Source organism: Sturnus vulgaris, chromosome 20 (assembly GCF_052056855.1).
Source record: "Sturnus vulgaris isolate bStuVul1 chromosome 20, bStuVul1.hap1, whole genome shotgun sequence".
NCBI lineage: Eukaryota > Metazoa > Chordata > Aves > Passeriformes > Sturnidae > Sturnus > Sturnus vulgaris.
Genome location: NC_142262.1, coordinates 2,040,869 through 2,059,678, shown reverse-complemented (window position 1 = coordinate 2,059,678; position 18,810 = coordinate 2,040,869). Strand labels below are relative to the sequence as shown.

General features: G+C 51.6%; 1 protein-coding gene across 2 annotated transcripts; it reads left to right on the top strand.

Annotated features, from left to right (window-relative positions):
- Nucleotides 1-9,426: 9,426 nt before the first annotated feature.
- Nucleotides 9,427-16,653, top strand: KCNJ2 (potassium inwardly rectifying channel subfamily J member 2). Of its 2 annotated transcripts, none has more exons than XM_014882778.2 (2): nt 9,427-9,530; nt 14,277-16,653. In XM_014882778.2, exon 2 carries the CDS (start codon nt 14,493-14,495, stop codon nt 15,774-15,776), a length of 1,284 nt encoding a protein of 427 aa, XP_014738264.1. In that variant the 5' UTR covers nt 9,427-9,530; nt 14,277-14,492; the 3' UTR covers nt 15,777-16,653. The 2 variants fall into 2 exon arrangements, with proteins under 2 accessions (XP_014738264.1, XP_088032519.1); XM_088176393.1 differs by lacking the exon at nt 9,427-9,530 and adding an exon at nt 9,628-10,001.
- The last annotated feature ends 2,157 nt before the right edge of the window (nt 16,654-18,810 follow it).

The following is an 18,810-nucleotide window of genomic DNA, read 5'->3' as shown; positions in this document are numbered from 1 at the left end:
ACCCTGCTAGTACAGAACTCCCAAACCCACAGAAATCCTTTGCTACAGAAGGATTCTCCCACAAAAATGTGGGAGAATGGTTTGGCAAAGCTGTGGTGATAACAGTCCTCAGGATCTGAGGTGAGCAGCTCCAGCAGGGAAGTGTCACATGTGAACACATCTGCACATGTGGACTGGGACTGAAGCAGCTCCCATCCCTTTCCTCTCATTGATAAAAGGGGATGGTCCCTGCCAATTCCAGCTCCAGTTTCACCCCTGGAAAGTGAAATATCTGCGCTTTCCCCAGCCGTGTGTTTGGCCCAGGCTAATTACTACAGTGCTAATTTTACCTGAGATGATGAAAGCCCTGGAACAGCCTCTCCACACAGAGGGAGGATCCACGCCCTGCCCCAGCCTCCTGGGCCTTGTTTGAGCAGAGGAAGTCACGGCTTGGACTCGTGGATTTGCTCCTTGGGGAGGCTTCTCCTTCCCAGAGTTATCTGAAGCACAGCTGAGGGCAGAGGAGAGCGAGGTCGAGGATGTTTTGTGCTGGGAACCGAAAGCATCAAGGGCTGAGGTGCTGCCTCTCAGTAAATTACCTGGTGCAGATTAAATTACTCACCCAGATCTGCTTCTTGTCTTTGCTCCCCCGTGAGAGGAGCCACTTCCAGACACCAAACAGCACAAAGATGCTTGGAAGCCTTTCATTCCTTTCTGGGCCTTCCAAAAAGTCTCAAAGTCAATTGCCATTTCAGATGAAGATTCAGAACAGACACTTCTTCAGCTTGAAAAAATTACAGCGGAGTAGGGTCAGAGGCGAAGCAATTTGCCAGGGCTTGAGGAGTGTGAATAATGCAAAGCAAACAGCTCTGTGCAGCCTCCAGTGTGAAATCCTGCCCTGTGCACCCATCCTGCCTTCCCTGGAGCCCTGGGAGAAGCAGCACAGCGAGGGTGAAGGAAAGAGGAGCTGGTGGGGGAGTTCTGACTTCTGGAAAGCTGGAGGATGGATTTGTGGGTTGGGTTTTTTGTTTTATTTTTAACAAAAAGAGCCAGAATTGATTGGCATGGCTGGCAATTGATCCTGAGCTCTGGAGTCACCCCACCAGGCGAGGGGAACAAGGCCAGCCCGTTGTTCCCTGCTCTGGTCTGTTCTGCACAGGTTTTTTTATGTCACCTTTGGTGGCAGAGAGCACAAGCACCTTCCAGTACTGTCACAGGTGACATGACAAGCCCCTGCTCATTCTCTTTCTCTCTTTGTCTCCCCCTGTGCCTCTGGCTGTCCCTACATGTGATCCCTGCCCTTTGACAAACCAAGACAGTCCCAGCCCGGGTGCTGGCTGTCCCCTCTGCCTGGCACAGGTGACATCAGGGGGCATTTGGCCCCCAAAATGTGCTGGGATTAAAATGAAATATCTATCAAAGCACAGCTGAGAATAGAGGTTTGTGCTCTGAGGCCTCTGGGGAGGGATGGGAACTTCTTGGATCAGCCTTGGCTGCTTCAGAGCCACAGAGCTGTGGTGGGATTCTGGACACCTGCCCAAAATTCTGGGTGCCAGCCCAGAGGGCAGCAGGGGAGGGATCCAGGGAAGGGAACCAGGGAAGGGAACCAGGGAAGGTATTTAGAGAAGGGATTCAGAGAAGGCATTCATGGGGGGATCCAGGGAAGGAATTCAGGGAATGGACACAGGAAAGGGATGCAGGGAAAGGATCTAGAGAAGGGATTCATAGAAGGGATTCAGTGAAGAGATCCAGGGAAGGGACCCAGGAAAGGGACCCAGGATGCTCCTGCAGCTCCATCTCACCTGTGGGGAGCAATCCCAGCCCTGTGGAACCACAGCAATCCTGGGACCTGCCGTGCCACCCCAGCACCACGATGTCACCAGGTCTGGATGTCACCAGCTCTGACATTTATCAGCTTTCCAGGCTGATTGCTCAACATCTGATGGGAAAAAGCACAACCTTTCCCCCTGCAGTCTCTGTCACAAGGTTGTTTAATAGGGTTTGGGCATCAGCTCAAATATTAGCAGGGGATCAAAGCCACCTCCTGAAGAATTAGGGAGATTACAAAGAAACTCATGGCTCACGCTGAGGAGCAGAATTTCCCAGTGCAAACCAGGAGAGAGGCTCCTCCTGCCACCATCCTTCCCCTCCTGGCACCCAGATCAGGCTGGGCCAGGGCACAGGACATCCAGTATGGCCCAAATTCCAGCTCAGGATGCCCTGGGGTGGGTGGGGAATCCTTCCCCTGTGCGTAAGTGAAAGGCAGAGCTGGGCCTGGAGGCACAAAATGGCATCAGAAAAGCAAACAAGCAGCACAAGATCGTGATAGCAGGGGAAAGGAAGCTGTGGCGGTGACTTGCTGAGGATAATTTCCCCTCTGACGACAGACTTTTCAAGTGGCAGAGGTGTTTTAACGGGTGGGCCTTGGAGGGCTGGTCCAAGTAATCAGCCCAAAACAATCTCAGGAAGTTTAAGCAACACTTTTGAGCTCGGTTTGGTTGTGCTCATCTGTTCAGTTTTAGTTTGGAGGGACATTTTGAGAGGTGCCAGCTGATTTAATTTGTGCTCCTCCTTCCCAGCCCTGCAGGAGTTCTGGGAAGGGCTGAGCTCCACATGTGCCAGGGACCAGCTCTGGGTGTCCTGGCCAGCATCTCCTTGGCTTCCTGAGCAGGGAAGGGCAGGCAAAGGGGGGAAAAGATGCTGTGAGGGCTCTGGAAGGGCTTGAGGCTTCCAAAAAAAGCTGGGACTGCTCCCCACCAGCTCCAGCATCTCCAGGACTATCCCTGGTGCACCTGGTAGAGAAATCCAATTGTTGTTGACGGGCAGAATCCAGCACAAAGCACCCAAACCTGCCCAGCCCCTCTCGGGGACATTGTCCTGCAGTGCCATGGGGATGGAAGTTCCCACTGGATCTAAAAACCCCAGTGCTGGCTCCTCAGGAAACTCCGGCTTGTTTTCTGCTGTGGTTTTCCTTCCACAATGGCCAGTGATCTAACCCTCTGTTTTTAGCACAGTTTATTTGCTTTCCAGGAGGGAAAATAAACGCTGATATTGTCATTTATGTTGTGGCCACAGACCCCAGGCGAATTCTGAGGCTCTGGTACAAAGTGATAGAAAACACTGAGGACATTTGATCTCAGCTAATCTACTGGAATAAAAAGTGTGAGAAAGAGAGGAGAACAGTCATTTATGTGGTGTTAGCAGAAATCAGATGCTTTCAGGTTTATAAATGCAGTTTTCACTGGAGTGGATCCCCTGATAGGTGATGAATTACAGTGGTAATAAATGCTCAGCAGCAGAAATGCAGCAGGCAGGGTGCAGGGACACCAGAGGCTCCCCGGGGCACTGCTGGGAGCAGGTTCCACCCTGTGGCACACATCCCACACCATCCCATTCCCCCTCAGGAACCACCTGGGAAGGTGAAGCTGCTCTCCCAGGTCCTTGGTGCCCCAGGTGTGAACACAAACAGGAGGAGAGATGCAGGAAAAGCAGGTGATTTGCAATAATTTTGCTCAGAAAAGACAGAAACTTTCCAGCTCTTTCTGTTGTAACCCAGTTCTTGTTCTTTCTTGCCACTCCCTTTCCCATTGGAAGCTTTCCACGTCTCTGCCCATGGTGGCACTCTCAGGTCTCTGCTTTATCCCTGCCTGGTGCAATTACAAAAACACAACCCAGCCCCTCTCTCTGAGCCTCTCAGGCTCTGCAGGGGAAGTTTGGAAGTTGTCTGAGCACCACGAGGGCTTTGGAGTGAGCAGGTGACTTGACTTGGCTGAATAATCCCAATTCTCTTTGCCTTTTCTCCTAAAAGAGAAGAACTGGGGCTGGAAAAGATGAGAGAATTTGAGTTGTTCAGCCTGGAGAAGCAAAGCTTCGTGGTGACCTCGTTGTGGTTTTGCAGTGCCTGAAGGAGCTGCCAGGAGAGATGGAGAGAGACTTTGGACAAAGGATGGAGAGACAGGACAAGGGGAATGGTACAAAACTGATAGAGGGCAGGGATGGATGGGATATTGGGATATTGGGAAAAATTCCTTCCCTGTGAGGGTGGGGAGGGGCTGGGATGGAATTCTCAGAGAAGCTGTGGCTGTCCATGGATCCCTGGAGTGTCCAAGGCCAGGTTGGATGGGATTGGAGCACCCTGGGACAGTGTAAGGTGTCCCTGCCATGGCTGGGATGAGTTTAAAGTCCCTTTCAACCTCCCTTTCAACCCAGATTCTGGGATTTTATGACTCTGCCCACAGCCGGGAACCACTAAAAAAACTCATGGATGTCCTGAGAACCTCCTGCTCCACAGGCAACATCCATAACCAGAGGATTTAAAACCAGAGAAACACCAAGACGTGCTGAGGCTGCTGTGCTGGGCTGAGCAGGAGCCTGTCCCGAGTTTGGAAAAGCTGGCACTGAACAAGTGGAGCTGGGAGGGAGAGAATGGAAGTGCAGTCAGTCCCACACTTGTGTGTGTGTGTGCTGCTGGCTCTTAACCCTTTTCCTTCCAGCAATTGTCAACATCCCCATGGCAGCTCCACAAGCATGTTCTCACCCCTCTGGCAAGTTTTATTAACCATTGACTCCCTTTCCCTGGAGATATCCAAAGAATGGGAGCTGTGGGAGATCAGCAGTAACTGGGAGATTAACAGGAAAATCTTAGCTTTAGGAAGATGTCATTGCTTGGTCACTTTGATCACTCACACTAATTCCTCCTCATTAATCTGAAAATTCCTTCTCATTAATCTGAAAACACCTCCCCACTGCTGTCTTTGAGCACAAAGTGTCCCAGCTGACTGATGGCTCGAGAAGGAAAAATACAGAATATTGCAGTGTCACAAACAATGCCAGATGTCCTTTACATTTTCTGCATTTCTGGAAGATTATCCTAAATCCTGGATTGTGGGAACAGGTCCCTGAAAGGTGCTGGACCTGCCTGCTTGGAGAAAATATGGGATGTGCCAGGTGTACATGAAATATCAGCTGTACATTTCCTGATCATTTGAAGGCCTTTGACCCTGCATTGAGAACTCAGAGCTCTCTTTTTAGCAACACCACATTTTATTGGGTCTGAAAGTTCAGCTGGGAGCTAAAGATGATTTAAATTAAGCGCCTTAATTTGGTGAGAACCCAGCCACATGGAATATAGCACTGGAAAGGAGTTTTCCTTGGCAGAATTCGTGGGTTGCTGTTGGATTGGGAGTTAGATACAGCTCCTGCTAGAAGTGGATTTCTGTTTGGAATTCAGTATTTCAAGATTTCTTCACCTTGCACCCCACATCCCCCTCCTGCAGCAGCAAGGACTGAAAATATATATATATTTTTTTTTTTTTTTGCAAAATACAGTGACTGGCTGGTGATTTCCCTTTAGGATAAGCCTAACTAAGGCAGCCTAAAATCTTAAATGAAGATTTTGGACACAGTTAAGAAAACAAATGTGGTTGGGGGGTGTGAGTTCCACTCTTCTCATGTACATAAAGCCTAAATTCAATTTCCTCTGTCCAATTTCATCCCTCCCAGGGACAAACCCATTTTTATCCAGCAGAACTGCACGCCTGTAGATCCCATTTGCTTGCAGATCTATTTATTTGCTCTCTCCAGTCTTATCAAACGTGCAAGCTTCTCTCTGTGGGATTTTCATTGGATTTCCCTACTCCTTCTGTTACCAACACGGGTTCATTTTCCCTTGGAGATCCCAGCATTGGACCTATGAAGGTCCAGTTAATGCCTAAACCCCAGGAGGTTGCTGGGAATGGGGAAACCACCTTTTCCTGAGGAATTTTTTCCAGTTGACTTCATGGTTAGGGAAGAAAGGCAAACTCATGCCAGTTTACATGCATGGAAATGGTGAGACCCAAAAAAATAAAAGCCCAGCGTGTTATTGATGGCATTTCTTCTCCTCTTGTGGAAAGCCTTGATTCCCCCAGCCCGTGTTTTCTTTGCAAGTACAATACAATTAAGCCATTTTCAGCTGGCAATAAAATCCTTGAGAACCAAAGCAGATTTGGCCACTTGAAGAGATGAGGACTAATGCAATCTGATAATTAGGTCCTTTCAGCGCCAAGACAGAAAAAGCAATTTAATAACATCTCCCATGGAGCGAGACAGGGGCTGAAGCTTCTGGTCCAAGGTCTGGGCCTGCAACACAACTCCCAAATTTCTTTCCAGGGGGAATCTGCAAGCTGAGGGACAGGGTGGCTGTGGTGACAACAGAGGGGAGAACTGTGACAGAAAAAAAGGGAGAAAAATTCTCCAATGTTCTTCCTTCCCAGAGCCCTTCCTCTCCCTTGTTACCAATTTTTCTGCAGATAAAGGGTCTTGCCTTGAAAATCTCTCAGCCCATGATCACTTCACGTCTCTTTTCTAATATTTCAGTGAGAGATTTCCGAGGCAAGGCCACATCAGATTGGAAAAGCACTCATGGAGAGAAGGAAAACGAGCCCCTCGCTCGGCGCCGAGGGTTAAGTTTTCAGCTGTCTCACCCTCTTTGTCCTGGCTTGTTGCAACAGGAAAGGGTTTTTTAGAAACTTTTCTTGTAACTTCAGCTTCCCTGTTTGGAAGTTTGGAAGGGCTCCTCTGGCTGGAGCCCGGGCAGGCGGCTCCGTTATGGTTTTCATTATCTGTGCAATAGATTTAGAATCGATATTTCATTGGAAGAAGAGCTTTCTGGGCAGAGCTGCCCCGGCTTTGAGAGAGCTGTGAAGCAGTGGTGATGTATCTGCTCTCCCCTGCCTCGTGTGAAATGCTGAATGGCTGAGTAAGCCTTACTCATCTGGGCAGATAAATCTGTAGTGGGGCTGTATTTTTTATCAGCCGCTTCGCATGAGTAAAGGCTGAGTAAGAGGCTCCAAAGCCGGGCTGCAATCTGAAATATCTTGGAGATTTTGCACAGGGAATTGCTGCACCCATCCCCCAGCAAAGCATCTCTTAGCAGGAGTGGGTCACAGCTCTTTATTTCACTGACACGTAGCAAACACTTCAAGGTGCCTCAGATTGTTGCTATTTTAGCAGTTCATGGGAAGTGCACAAAGAGAAACATGAGGGATAGTTTTTCTCTGACACAGGTACATGAACTGTGCCCGTGTCTCTCAAATCCTGTGGATTTACTTATCTTCCTCTCACTAAATGGATAAATTGATTGCAGTCATGCCCCCTTATAGATTTTGCTTTCCAGATCCATCACTCATGAGCTCTGGACTTCTCTTCCCCCTTGCAAACGAACAGAACCACCCAAGAACAGCTCACAAACAGCGCGATTGCCCAACTTGCCAGATTGCCCAACGAACAGAAGCGCTCGTCCCTGCTTCCCCCTCCCCACCACGCCAATTCTGCGCCTCCTGCGCTCACAAATGTGGCGCTTTGTGAACCAGCTGCCCTCGGCCGCCGTGTTTATTGCTGCAACAATGCGGCACTTCCTCATTGGGGATCCGGGGAACTCGGCAAACACCGGCGGTGCCAGGCACGGCACTCGGTGGGATGGAGCAGCGGCAGCGCGGGGAGCCTGTTCTGCGCCCGGAGAGAGCCTTTGGGCAAGGCTTTTCCACCGGGAGTTTAAAGACAGCTCACGGCAGACTTGGAAACTTAGCAAACAAATGAGGAGGAGGAGGAGGAGGAGAGTTTAAGCAACGAGGAGCGCCTGCAGGCACTGGCATTGCTGTGGAAAGTAAGGAATCATATTTACAGCCTGCTCTGGACATTGTAAGAAGCTCTCTGGAGGCCGACCCGCTTGGAGCAGTGTCCAGGCTGACCTGCTGCTGATTCCCCGGAGCATCCCCAGCTCTCATTTTTGGGTGTTTCAGGGGTTGCTGTCGCAGTGCTGGGTGCAATTCAAGGTGTTCACGGCAATTCCTAAATTCCTGGGATGCTCTGCCCCCCCTGCACTCAGCAGTCACCTTATTTTTCCAGCACAGCACGGGCTCCCCCGTGGATTTCAGCTGTTGTCCGTTCCCGAGGGCAGGGACAGTGTCCTGCTGCTGACACCTGCCCTGGAACCCAACAGCCCCGCACTGTCCATCAGAGCCGGAGCTTGGCAAACTTCAGGCTGTGCTTACAAGGCTGTTTTTGTTCCTGCAAGGCTCCCGGCCAGGCATTTCATCCTTATTTTCTTTGTCTTAGGCCACGTCCACTGTAGGGAGGACAAGCTGTTAAAAATCATTTGGATTTCTGCATATTTCAACCCTGGCCAGCCTGACCGAGCTGCCACAGGTGACTCAGGGAACAAAGCCGTGGATCCCACGCACTGCAGCCAGGCTCGTCCTTCCTTGTTTCCAAAAGATTTTAGTCCGGGGATCAAAGCTCTTTTTTTGGAAGGGATGTTTCATTTAGTTACAAAGAATGATTTTGGGTTTAGGAGCGGTGTTGTGCTGTGTTTGCCTGGCTTCTCGTGCCTGCTGGGCTCGGGAGTTTGGGACGGGACACCCTGCACCTTAGCATCTCCTTTCACTAAAATAAAGAAAGGGACAAAAAGAGCGAAACTTTTCCGTCTCCGGTATTTTTTTCTCACTGCCCGGGGCCTCGGACATCAGCCCAAAACACGGGAACAGGGGAACGGGCAGCCAGCTCCCGCACGGGAGCATCCCGAACTCCCCGTGAAAAGCCTTTATCGCTGCCGAGGAGGCTGAGGGGATGCCGGCGGCAGGTGCCGGGTGCCCGAGGGCGCAACCGGAGCGTCCCGGAGCGGGGACACGAAACCGCACGGGCGCTGCGTCCCCGCAGAGCCGAGAGAGCGCGGCCGTGCCCGTTCTGCACGGCGGCTTCTCCCGCAGCGGGGACCGGGGAACCCGCCGCCTTCTCCCGGCACCCTTTACACAGGACACCGGGGGTCCCGGCGTCTTCTCCTGGAGACCCTCCGCACGGGGATCCACGGAACCGGTGCCTTCTCCCGGGACTCTCTGCACCGGGCACCCGGGGTTCCTCTGCACCGCGGACCCGGGGAGCCGGTGCTTTCTGCTGGCACCCTTTGCACCGGGGATCCCGGGACCCGGCGCCTTCTCCCGGGACCCTCCGCACCGGGAACCCGGGGACCCTCCGCACCGGGGATCCCGGGACCCAGGGACCCGGCGCCTTCTCCCGGGACCCTCCACACCAGGAACTCGAAGAGCCTCCGCAGCGGGGACCGGGAAACTCAGCGCCTTCTCCCGGGCCCGTCCTGGCAGCGGGAACCCCGGTTCGGTGCACCGCTCCGGAGCATCCCCTCTCCATCCATCCATCCATCCATCCATCCATCCATCCATCCATCCATCCATCCATCCATCCATCCATCCCCGCTCTCTCCATCCATCCATCCCCGCTCCGCTCCCGGTGCCGCTCCCGGTGCCGCTCCCGGTGCCGCTGCCCGGTCCCTCCGAAACCCCGCCCACACGGCCCCGCCCCGTGCTGTGATTGGCCGCGAGCCCCCGGGGGGCGTGGCCGGCGGGGCCGTATTAAACGTGCCATGGCCGCCCGCAAAAAGGGGCCGCGGGCGGGCGGGAGCGCAGTGCGAGCGGAGCGGGCACCGAGCAGCGGGCACGGCCTCGCCACGGATCTTTTACCCTTTCTCCGCACCGGCACCTCCCTCGCGGCCGCCGCAGGTAAGGATCGCCTCCTTCCCCCCGTCCCTGCCCGCCTCTCCGAGCGGCCGAGGCGATGCGCTGTCGCGATACCCCCCGCGATAAAGCGGCCGCTGCCTCCGGCTTGGAGAAGAGGGGGAACTCCTGCGTTTCTCACGGAGCTATTCTCAGCGCCTAAAATAATTCGATAGGTATGGCTGGAGCGCCCGAGCATCTGCTTGCAGCATCTGTTTGTGCTCATAACTTTCCATGCACCAGCTGCTCCCCCCTTTTTTCCCCCCCTCGGGATATTTTATCCTGGGGAAGGGCTGGAAGTTCGCATGACAACTCGCACAAAGCGCACCGCTCCATCCCTTCGCCTTCTTCTCGCCTGTTGTTTCGTGCACGGAAGGAGCGAGTCTCGGCTCTGGGATGCGTGGGTTTGAGCGTCCGGAATGGTTTAGAGGGGTGTGGAATGGACCTGTAGCTTCATTCATCGGCGTGATGCAAACGGTAGGGCTTCTTTCTTTTTGACCATCCTGCCAAAAAAATGGGAAGCAGGAAAGAAAAAAAAAAAAAACCAAAACAGCATCTGGGAAGGCAGCGAAGAACGGTATTGTTTCAGCTTAGCTCATGACAGTGAAAGGAAAAAATACTGATAAGCAAAGGGAGATGGATTTGGGGGTCAGTGACCGGGGCGGGGGCCACTGGGGGACCCGCAGGTGCCACTGGGGGACCCGCAGGTGCCACTGGGGGACCCGCAGGTGCCACTGGCCCGGCTTGATCCGGACCCACAGCTCTGTCCCCGCCGCGTCCCCACCCCGCAGGCTGCCCGCACTTGTCTCCGTGGCTCAGCCTTACCTTTACACTTGTTTGCTTTTCCATCCTCGCAGCCGGTGCGCCGCGTACACCCCCTGGTGATGGCTGCTCCGCTCGGAGTTATTTTGTCACCAGCTACAAATACCCCGAGCCCGTCTCCTTGGCAGGACAGCAGATGCGAGCGCCACTTGTCCTTCCCTTTCTCCTATTTCTTCGCACCCATTTCTCTGCATCATGTGCTCTTCTTTTAATTTTTTCTCCCCCCGCGCTGCCTGTCCCTGAAGGTCAGATCCTTCTCCCGAAGGCAGCTCGCCACTCGGTGTAACTTGAGTCGTGCCCGGAGCCGCGGAGGAGCCCTGGGGAATGACTTTTAAGGAGAAAGGTTACAGGGGTGGCCGTGCCCGGCAGCGAGGGAGCAGGAATGTGGGAACAGCCTTGGCTGGGGCGAGAAGCTGCTTTGTTCTGCTTTCCGAGGGCTGCTCGGCTTGGCTGAGCCGGTGCTGGTGCTCTCTTGGCAACATGTGCCCGGCTCGCTCCGCAGGGCTCGGTGGCGTCAGCCGGGGAATAATCGCTCCAAGCGCTCCCTGCTGCTCCTCTCTGCCGCTGCCCTGCTCCTCTGCACTCCGGAGTTAGCCCTCAGTCTTTAACCTTTGCACGAATTCCCCTCCTGCTCTGCTTTGCAGTGTGAGACCCCGGGGAAGGTCTGGAGGGGGATGCTCAGGGGAAGGTGAAGCTTTGGGCTCTTCGTTGTGGCATTTCCCCAAATGCTGGCTCAGAACTGCTGCAGATGCAGCACAGCCCCGTTTGCCTCCTTCTTCCAAGCATCCCCTCGCAGCAGAGCCAGCCGGGCTCTCCCATCTCATCCCTTCCCAGTAATCTCGTGTCCCTGCACTGCTCGTAATTCCAAACTGCATTGCTTGTCTTCCCTTCCGGGAGGAAAGGTCACCTGATTATTATTAATAATAATAATAATCATCATCATCATAACAACACACTTGGTGATGATTGAATTTACAGCTCTGTGTGTGTCTGGCTGCACTGCACTGGGCCCAGTCAGGCAGATACTGGGCTGGGTTGGTGATACTGGGTCGGTTCCCTCTGCCCAGTGAGGATTGCAGGGCTGCTCCCACACCAGCCTGGAATTTTTGGTGCCACCAGCAACTTGTGCTGGGGTGGAGTGAGGGGCAGCAGTGTTCCCCAGCCTTTGAGCAGCAGGTGGATTGGCACAATGAGAGGAAGCATCAGGTTTTCCTGCTGCTTTGTTTCTGGGTTTTTTTGGGGAACTTTTGGTGGAGGTGGTTGTGGGGGTCAGGATGAGCACGGAGCGGGTGCTGGGGCAGCCAGGGGACCCACAGGGCATTTCACAGGACCTGTATTTCCATGAGCAGGGGTGAGATCAGCCCCTCTGGCTGATCCCATCCTCCTCCCCACTGAGCACTCGCAGGGAGAGAGGCAGTTTGTGCTGGAAAAGCAGGCAGAGAGCTCTGCTGCCCTGGAGCGTGCCAGAGCTTTGTGCTCTGAGCTCCCAGCACGCTGCAAAGCTGCCCCCAGGCTCACCCCCAGCTTTTGGGGTCCTTGGAACACTAAAGGGATGCAGCTCCACTCCCCCAGCACAGGCAGCGAGGAGGAATCCGGGCAAGGGATGGGAGGGAAGAGGTGCTCAGTCCCCCAGGGGAGGAATAGGACAAATTCGGGTCCCAAACTTCTAAATGCAGCCACAGGACGCTGGCGTTAGGATTTCGGGGATTTGTGGAATTCAAACAAGTGTCCTCAGGTCGAGACTTCTGTGGGACAGGCTGCGTATTCAGACACTTTAAATGTTACAGCTTATCTTTCCCCCCACCAAAAGTTTTCCCCCGAAATCCAGGAAAGAAAAGAAAAAAAAACCTCCAAACTCCAGAAGAAACTGTTTCCTAGGCTGTGTGTTTCCATCAGCTTGGAACAAAACAGGCTTTGACTGTGGAAGTCGAACATGACTGTGATTATAGGATGTGGTTTATGAAAGTGATCGATTTGCAGAGCAGTGCAATGGCTTTTCAAGAAGTTTTTTTTATGTGGGATGTATTAACAGTAATTTCACTTCCCCGCTGTGTTCAGGTTTCTAATAATAGTGGGGTTTTGGCCAAAACAAATCATTTAAGTTAGCATTAGAAGAATTCTTTTGTATTTTTGAGCATGATATCCTGACGGGAATGAGAAACCCCGGGAACAAAAAGGTGTGAGGGGGGGAGAAAAGGTGGATCCTTACACAGTGGAGGCCAGACAGTTGTAAAAGTAAGAATAAGTTCCCAGGGTAAGTAGGAGGGCAGCTCCAGCAGAAATGTGTTCAGTGCTGAGAGCTGCACTCAAAGGGGCATTGCAGAACCCGCCAAGAGCTGCCAAAATGTCTTGTCTGAGCTGAAGTCACAGATGACTAATCTTGGCAAGGAGGCATGGGGACACATTCTTGCACAACAAACAGGAGCGAGGGGAAAAGAGGAGGTGAAAGCAAACTCTGAGGAGATCCTGGAGGGAAAAGCAGCCTGCACCAGGCTGATGATGTTGCTGTTTGTCACCTGCTCTTTTCCTGACAAGTGTTTGCTGAGCTCAAGCCTTTGTAATGCGGCTGGAGGATGTGGGAGGGCTTGAGGAGTTGTTTGAAATCACTCAAGTTTTTGGAGCACTTCAGCAGGGCTTTAGGGGCTGCTGTGGTTGGGAAAGGAGATAAGGAGATAACATCTCCAGCTGTTGTGAGATTCCAGTCAGAGGAAGAGCAGAGGTCCTGCCGGGCAGGGGTTTGTGCTCCACGGTGGCTGCAGTTTTGTTGGCTTTTGGACAAACTCGGATGAGTTTTGATAACATTAATTTAGGAAGAGCACCGTGATTTGATCCCCTGCTACTGTAAATGGTTCTGGAGCCTCCCCTGCTGTGCCAAAGGGACAGCAGACATTCCTCTCCACCCGGCTTTAGCTTTATTCCCTCCGTGGGCCATGTGTGGCTGGAGCAGTCGCTTTAATGCATCCCTTCTCCTCTGCAGTATTTCAGTTCCATTTCCTGATATGCAGTACATGACTTAATGGATGACGCATTTGTTAAAAGCTAGACCTGGGTCTAAGCCAGACCTCCCTGAAACAAGTTTTTGGTGGCTTCTCCCCTCAGGGAGAGGGTTTTGTAGCCTTTCTGCCGAGTCTTGATCGGTGACATTTCAGACCCACGGGACCCTTGGGGCTGTCACCTGCTGGAGATGGAAGGGGCTCCCGAGGGGAAGGTGCTGGGACTGGCTCCTGAAGGTGTTAGGAAGGCACTCAGCTGATTCTGCTACATTTTACTGGTGGCTTTAGCAGGAGCAGGTGAGAGGTTTAAAGGGTTTAAATTTCTGTACAACTTAGGCCAAACTTGAGCATAAAAACTACAGAGATCCCGATGAGTTTATGGAGTTAGGGAGCCCTTATTCTTGAAATTTGCTGAGAATACACAACTCCTTCTTTTAGCTTAATTGAAACAATTGTATGTGCTTTAATTTCACAGAATCACCGCTATCTGCACTTCTCGAGTTTATTCCCTGTCTCCACCTTCCCTTTTGCTTTGTCATGGGTCAGACAGTCCACGAGACACATCATAACTCGCTGCAAACCACTTCAGTATTCGTGCTTGAACAGAAGGATGTTAAAGGGAATTGTTTGTTTCAAAATAAGGAGAACTCACAGTTATAAATAGCAGAGAGATCCTTTGCGTGCCCAGCTTTGAAGTGAATGTGGCTCAGAGTGGTGTGACACGATCCCTTCAGTGCTTTCCTTCGGGAAGGACAATTCCTTCCTTGCAGTAACGATGCGTGACCCCTGCCCATGCACAGCTGTGAACATTGAGCGTGGCTGAAAACGCCGAAAATTAAGAAAGAGGAAACTTCCTGCGGGTCCACAGGTGCCATTTTCCTTGATTCCTCATGCTTTTCCTCCAGGACCTAAAGCTCCATTTCTCTTTCTCTTGCAGACCATGCCCTCTCTATGACGGTGGCTTGCTGAGCTCACCCTGCATGCCAGAAGACTGTCCTTGGTTGATCCGAGGGCTTCTGGGGACTCCGGCCTCCGCCCGGCTTTTCCGCCTGTGTGTGTTCCTGTAGAACTTTCAAAACTGTTTCTCCAAAGGGTTTTGCAGAAACTCAGACTGTTTTCTAAAGCAGAAGCACCTCAGTCCCCGGCAGTAGTGATGGGCAGCGTGCGAACCAACCGCTACAGCATCGTGTCCTCGGAGGAGGACGGCATGAAGCTGTCCACCATGGCCGTGGCCAACGGCTTCGGCAACGGCAAGGGCAAGGTCCACACCCGGCAGCAGTGCCGGAGCCGCTTCGTCAAGAAGGATGGACACTGCAACGTGCAGTTCATCAACGTGGGCGAGAAGGGGCAGCGCTACCTGGCCGATATCTTCACCACGTGCGTGGACATCCGCTGGAGGTGGATGCTGGTGATCTTCTGCCTGACTTTCATCCTCTCCTGGCTTTTTTTTGGCTGTGTGTTTTGGTTGATTGCGCTGTTGCACGGGGATCTGGAGGACCAGGAGAACAGCAAGCCGTGCGTGTCTCAGGTGAGCAGCTTCACCGCAGCCTTCCTGTTCTCCATCGAGACCCAGACCACGATCGGCTACGGCTTCAGGTGTGTCACCGACGAGTGCCCCATCGCCGTGTTCATGGTGGTTTTCCAGTCCATCGTGGGCTGCATCATCGATGCCTTCATCATCGGAGCCGTCATGGCAAAGATGGCTAAGCCAAAAAAGAGGAACGAAACTCTGGTCTTCAGCCACAATGCCGTGGTGGCCATGAGGGACGGGAAGCTGTGCCTGATGTGGCGCGTGGGGAACCTGAGGAAAAGCCACTTGGTGGAGGCGCACGTGCGGGCGCAGCTGCTGAAATCCAGGATCACGTCGGAGGGGGAGTACATCCCCCTGGATCAAATCGACATCAACGTGGGCTTCGACAGCGGCATCGACCGCATCTTCCTGGTGTCCCCCATCACCATCGTGCACGAGATCGACGAGGACAGTCCTTTGTACGACCTGAGCAAGCAGGACATGGACAATGCCGACTTTGAGATCGTGGTCATCTTGGAGGGCATGGTGGAGGCCACGGCCATGACCACGCAGTGCCGCAGCTCCTACCTGGCCAACGAGATCCTCTGGGGCCACCGCTACGAGCCCGTGCTCTTCGAGGAGAAGAACTACTACAAGGTGGACTACTCGAGGTTCCACAAAACCTACGAAGTGCCCAACACGCCCATCTGCAGTGCCAGGGACTTAGCGGAGAAGAAATACATCCTCTCCAACGCCAACTCCTTCTGCTACGAGAACGAGGTGGCCCTCAGCAGCAAGGAGGAGGACGAGATCGACACGGGGGTGCCTGAGAGCATGAGCACGGACACCCACCCGGACATGGAGCACCACAACCAGGCGGGGGTGCCCCTGGAGCCGCGGCCGCTGCGGCGCGAGTCCGAGATATGACTGGCGGGCTCTGGCAGGCGAAATCCCCACCGTGCCCATGGGGCAAGGGCTCGTTGACCTGAGAAGTTGGCCCAGAAGAGTTTGCAGACAACGGTACTGTGGAAGAGTGGCGTGAAGGCAGCAGACCCGAGGAACCCAGGCTGGTTTTAGGGCTGTCCTCAGAGGAGGGACGACAGGAAATGGACTCTAAACACAAAGCACTAAACATGTCTAAGTATGAACAGAAGGCACATATGTTGTAGAATAAATTATGTATATATTTTTTTACAAAACTTGAACTTGCAGGCAAGCTTTGGTTGGGTTATTATTATTTTTTTTTTTTCAACTTTTTCCAGAATGCTTCTCTCTAGGGAACAAGAATGTTTTTAATGGCATAACAAAGGCAAGAATCTGCCTTATTATTATTATTATAATTATTTTTTAAAAAGCTGCTGCTAACTACATGAACACAAATGGTTATTTTTGTTGCAGTGTAGTTTTTATTTTCTCTTGTGTAATTTAAAAAGAAAAAAAAAAAAAAAGTCAGTGTTGAACTTTTGGGTTGAAAAGCTCATGATCAGTTCAGAGAGGCCAATGTTGCCAGAAAGTTTAAACTCCTTTTGAGGCCAGTAGTTGATAGCTAGAATCAATTTCTCTCTTTCCAATTACATAAGGGGCATTATATAATATCAGGCCAATCAGTAGCCTCCAGCAAAATTATGATTTTTTTGGGGGGAGAATTTAATTCTCTGTCTAAAGGAAAAGTGAGACAAAAGATATGTATACATAGGAAAAAGTACTAAGTTCAAACTACCTAAGTGGATACCAAAGAAAATGCACAGTTTTGCACAGTGGAGTTTATTTAAAAAAAAAAAAAAAAAAGGAAAAAAAAAAGAAACAGGCTGCTTTAAACAACAACAAAAAAATCAAACCTCAGACACTTTTTTGGTTTTGACTTTTTTCTTTTCTTTTTTTTTTTTTTTTCTCTTTTTTTCTTTTTAAGACCTTTATTTTGCACCTTATTCTAAAGGCTTAAGGCTGGGATCTAAAGCGAGCTGGGCCTCCTCCTCTTTCCCCCTGTGTGGGGAATAAAACCCCTCTTTTCTTGTAGGGGAACTTCAGCTGGGGGAAGCAAACCAGCATCATCTGTGTGTCCTCCCTGGCCTGCCCCAGCTCTGAGCAGAGGAGCTTTCCCTTAAAACGGTGCCATGGAGCTGCTGGCCGATGCCAGAGGCTGCTGGAGTTTGGCCAAGCAGCAGAGAAATCCCCGGGAAGAGATTTTTTGAGGAGGAAGGAAGAGGAGGAAAAAGCCTTGGCAGCACAGCACCCGGGAGTGGCAGAGGGATGGCAGCGATTTGTGCAAAGGTGCTTCTGTTCGGCAGGGCAGGGCTGTGAAGGGAGGTGGATTCCATCTCGTGGAGAGAGGGATTCCTTGGGGAGGGTGAGGCTGCCAAGGGAGCTCCATCCCTCCCTGGCGAGCCCCAGCTGGTGACACCCACCCATCACTCGTCACCAGGCAGGTTTGGTCACCTTCAGCAAAGCTCTTGGCGGTGTTTTGGCTCCTTCACCCAGAAAGGCTTTAAATTCTCTGTGCCTCTAAGCTCAAGGAGACAGCAAAGCTTGGCCCCTGCTCCCTGGGGGAAGTGGGGATGGCAATCCCAGAGCACTCTTGCAGTATTGGATCACTGTATGCCATTAAAAAACAGCTTGTTCTAGGTCTGGTGTCTTCTGCACATGGATGTCTGCAAAGGGCTCTGGCCCCTGCCAGCCCTGCCTGGAAGAAATGCCTGCAATGAACTGGTTTCTGATAAGATGAGGGTTGGGAACTGGGGGAATTCCATGTTGTAAACACAGATTTGGCTCCTGGAGAGGGCAGAGGATGAAGTGCAAGTACTGAGGCTGTTGCTGGGGTGGGAGGATGGAAAAGGAAGGGAAGGGTGGAGGTTCCGAGGTCTGGTCGCAGTTTCTGGGTGCTGCTAGTGCTGCTATGGGTGATGTTTCTTGCAAAAGGAGGAAAAACTAAACCAAAGAGTATTCAGTGACACAGAGGGGGCACGAAAACACAACGGGGAAAGGGAGGCTGAGCAGGAGCAAGGGGACCTGATCCCAGATCAGCATCCCTCAGCTGCACAGTGCTCCCACTCAATGATACTTGAGATATTTGAGGGAGGGATGAGAGACAGGGGGGGATGCAAAATGCAGGATTTGTCTCATTTCTTTGACACACAAGAAATCCAGAGAGTTTAAAAAACAAAACAAAATCCCCTCCCCCTTTAACGTTTCTGGTGCAGAGGTTTTGGGTTTGTTTTTGTTTTTTTTTTTTTTTTTTCTTTTTTCTTGTTTGTTTGTTTTGTTTTTCAAGTCGGTTTTTCAAGAAATATTTTTAAAAATTGTACATTTTATAAAGTTTATCAAGTATTTTCATATTTAAAGCCAAATGTAAATAGAAGTCTGTAAAGGAGGACAAGGAGAAGACAACGAAAAGGCCACAAAAAAAAAAAAAGTATCAATTCAGCTCAGCAGTCTCGGCTCGCTAGGACTAGATGCTACAGGTTAGCATGATTTTTAGCAAATTACTTGCAAGCCTTATAGGATTCCTAATGCTCTGAACTTCTCTTTATTTATTTTTCAAGCATGGACTTTTCATTTGAGAACACGTTCTAGTTACTGTCGTGTTTGCAGAGCTCCCGGAGCCGTGTGGAGGGGAGTGTGTCGAGTGTAATCCATTGCTAATCTCTGCTCCTTCTTTCTTCCACAACCCTTTGTCTTTGCCCGGGGAATCCCACATTTCAGCCCTGGCTCTGGGAAAAGCCCTGCCAGTGGTCCCCTTCTTCTTTTTGCCATCAATTTTGGCTTTCTCAGCAGCAAATTGGAGGAATCATTAAAAAAAAAAAAAAAAAAAGATATTTTTGAGGACTAGACAGCGACTGACAGCTTTCCTTCAGTGCCCGTTGATCCTGGGCCAAGCTTATGCTAAACTTTAAACTTCTTTAAACTTTAAACTCTTTTAAACTGATGGAGCTCTACCCACAGCGTCCCCCAGGCCTCGGTTCAG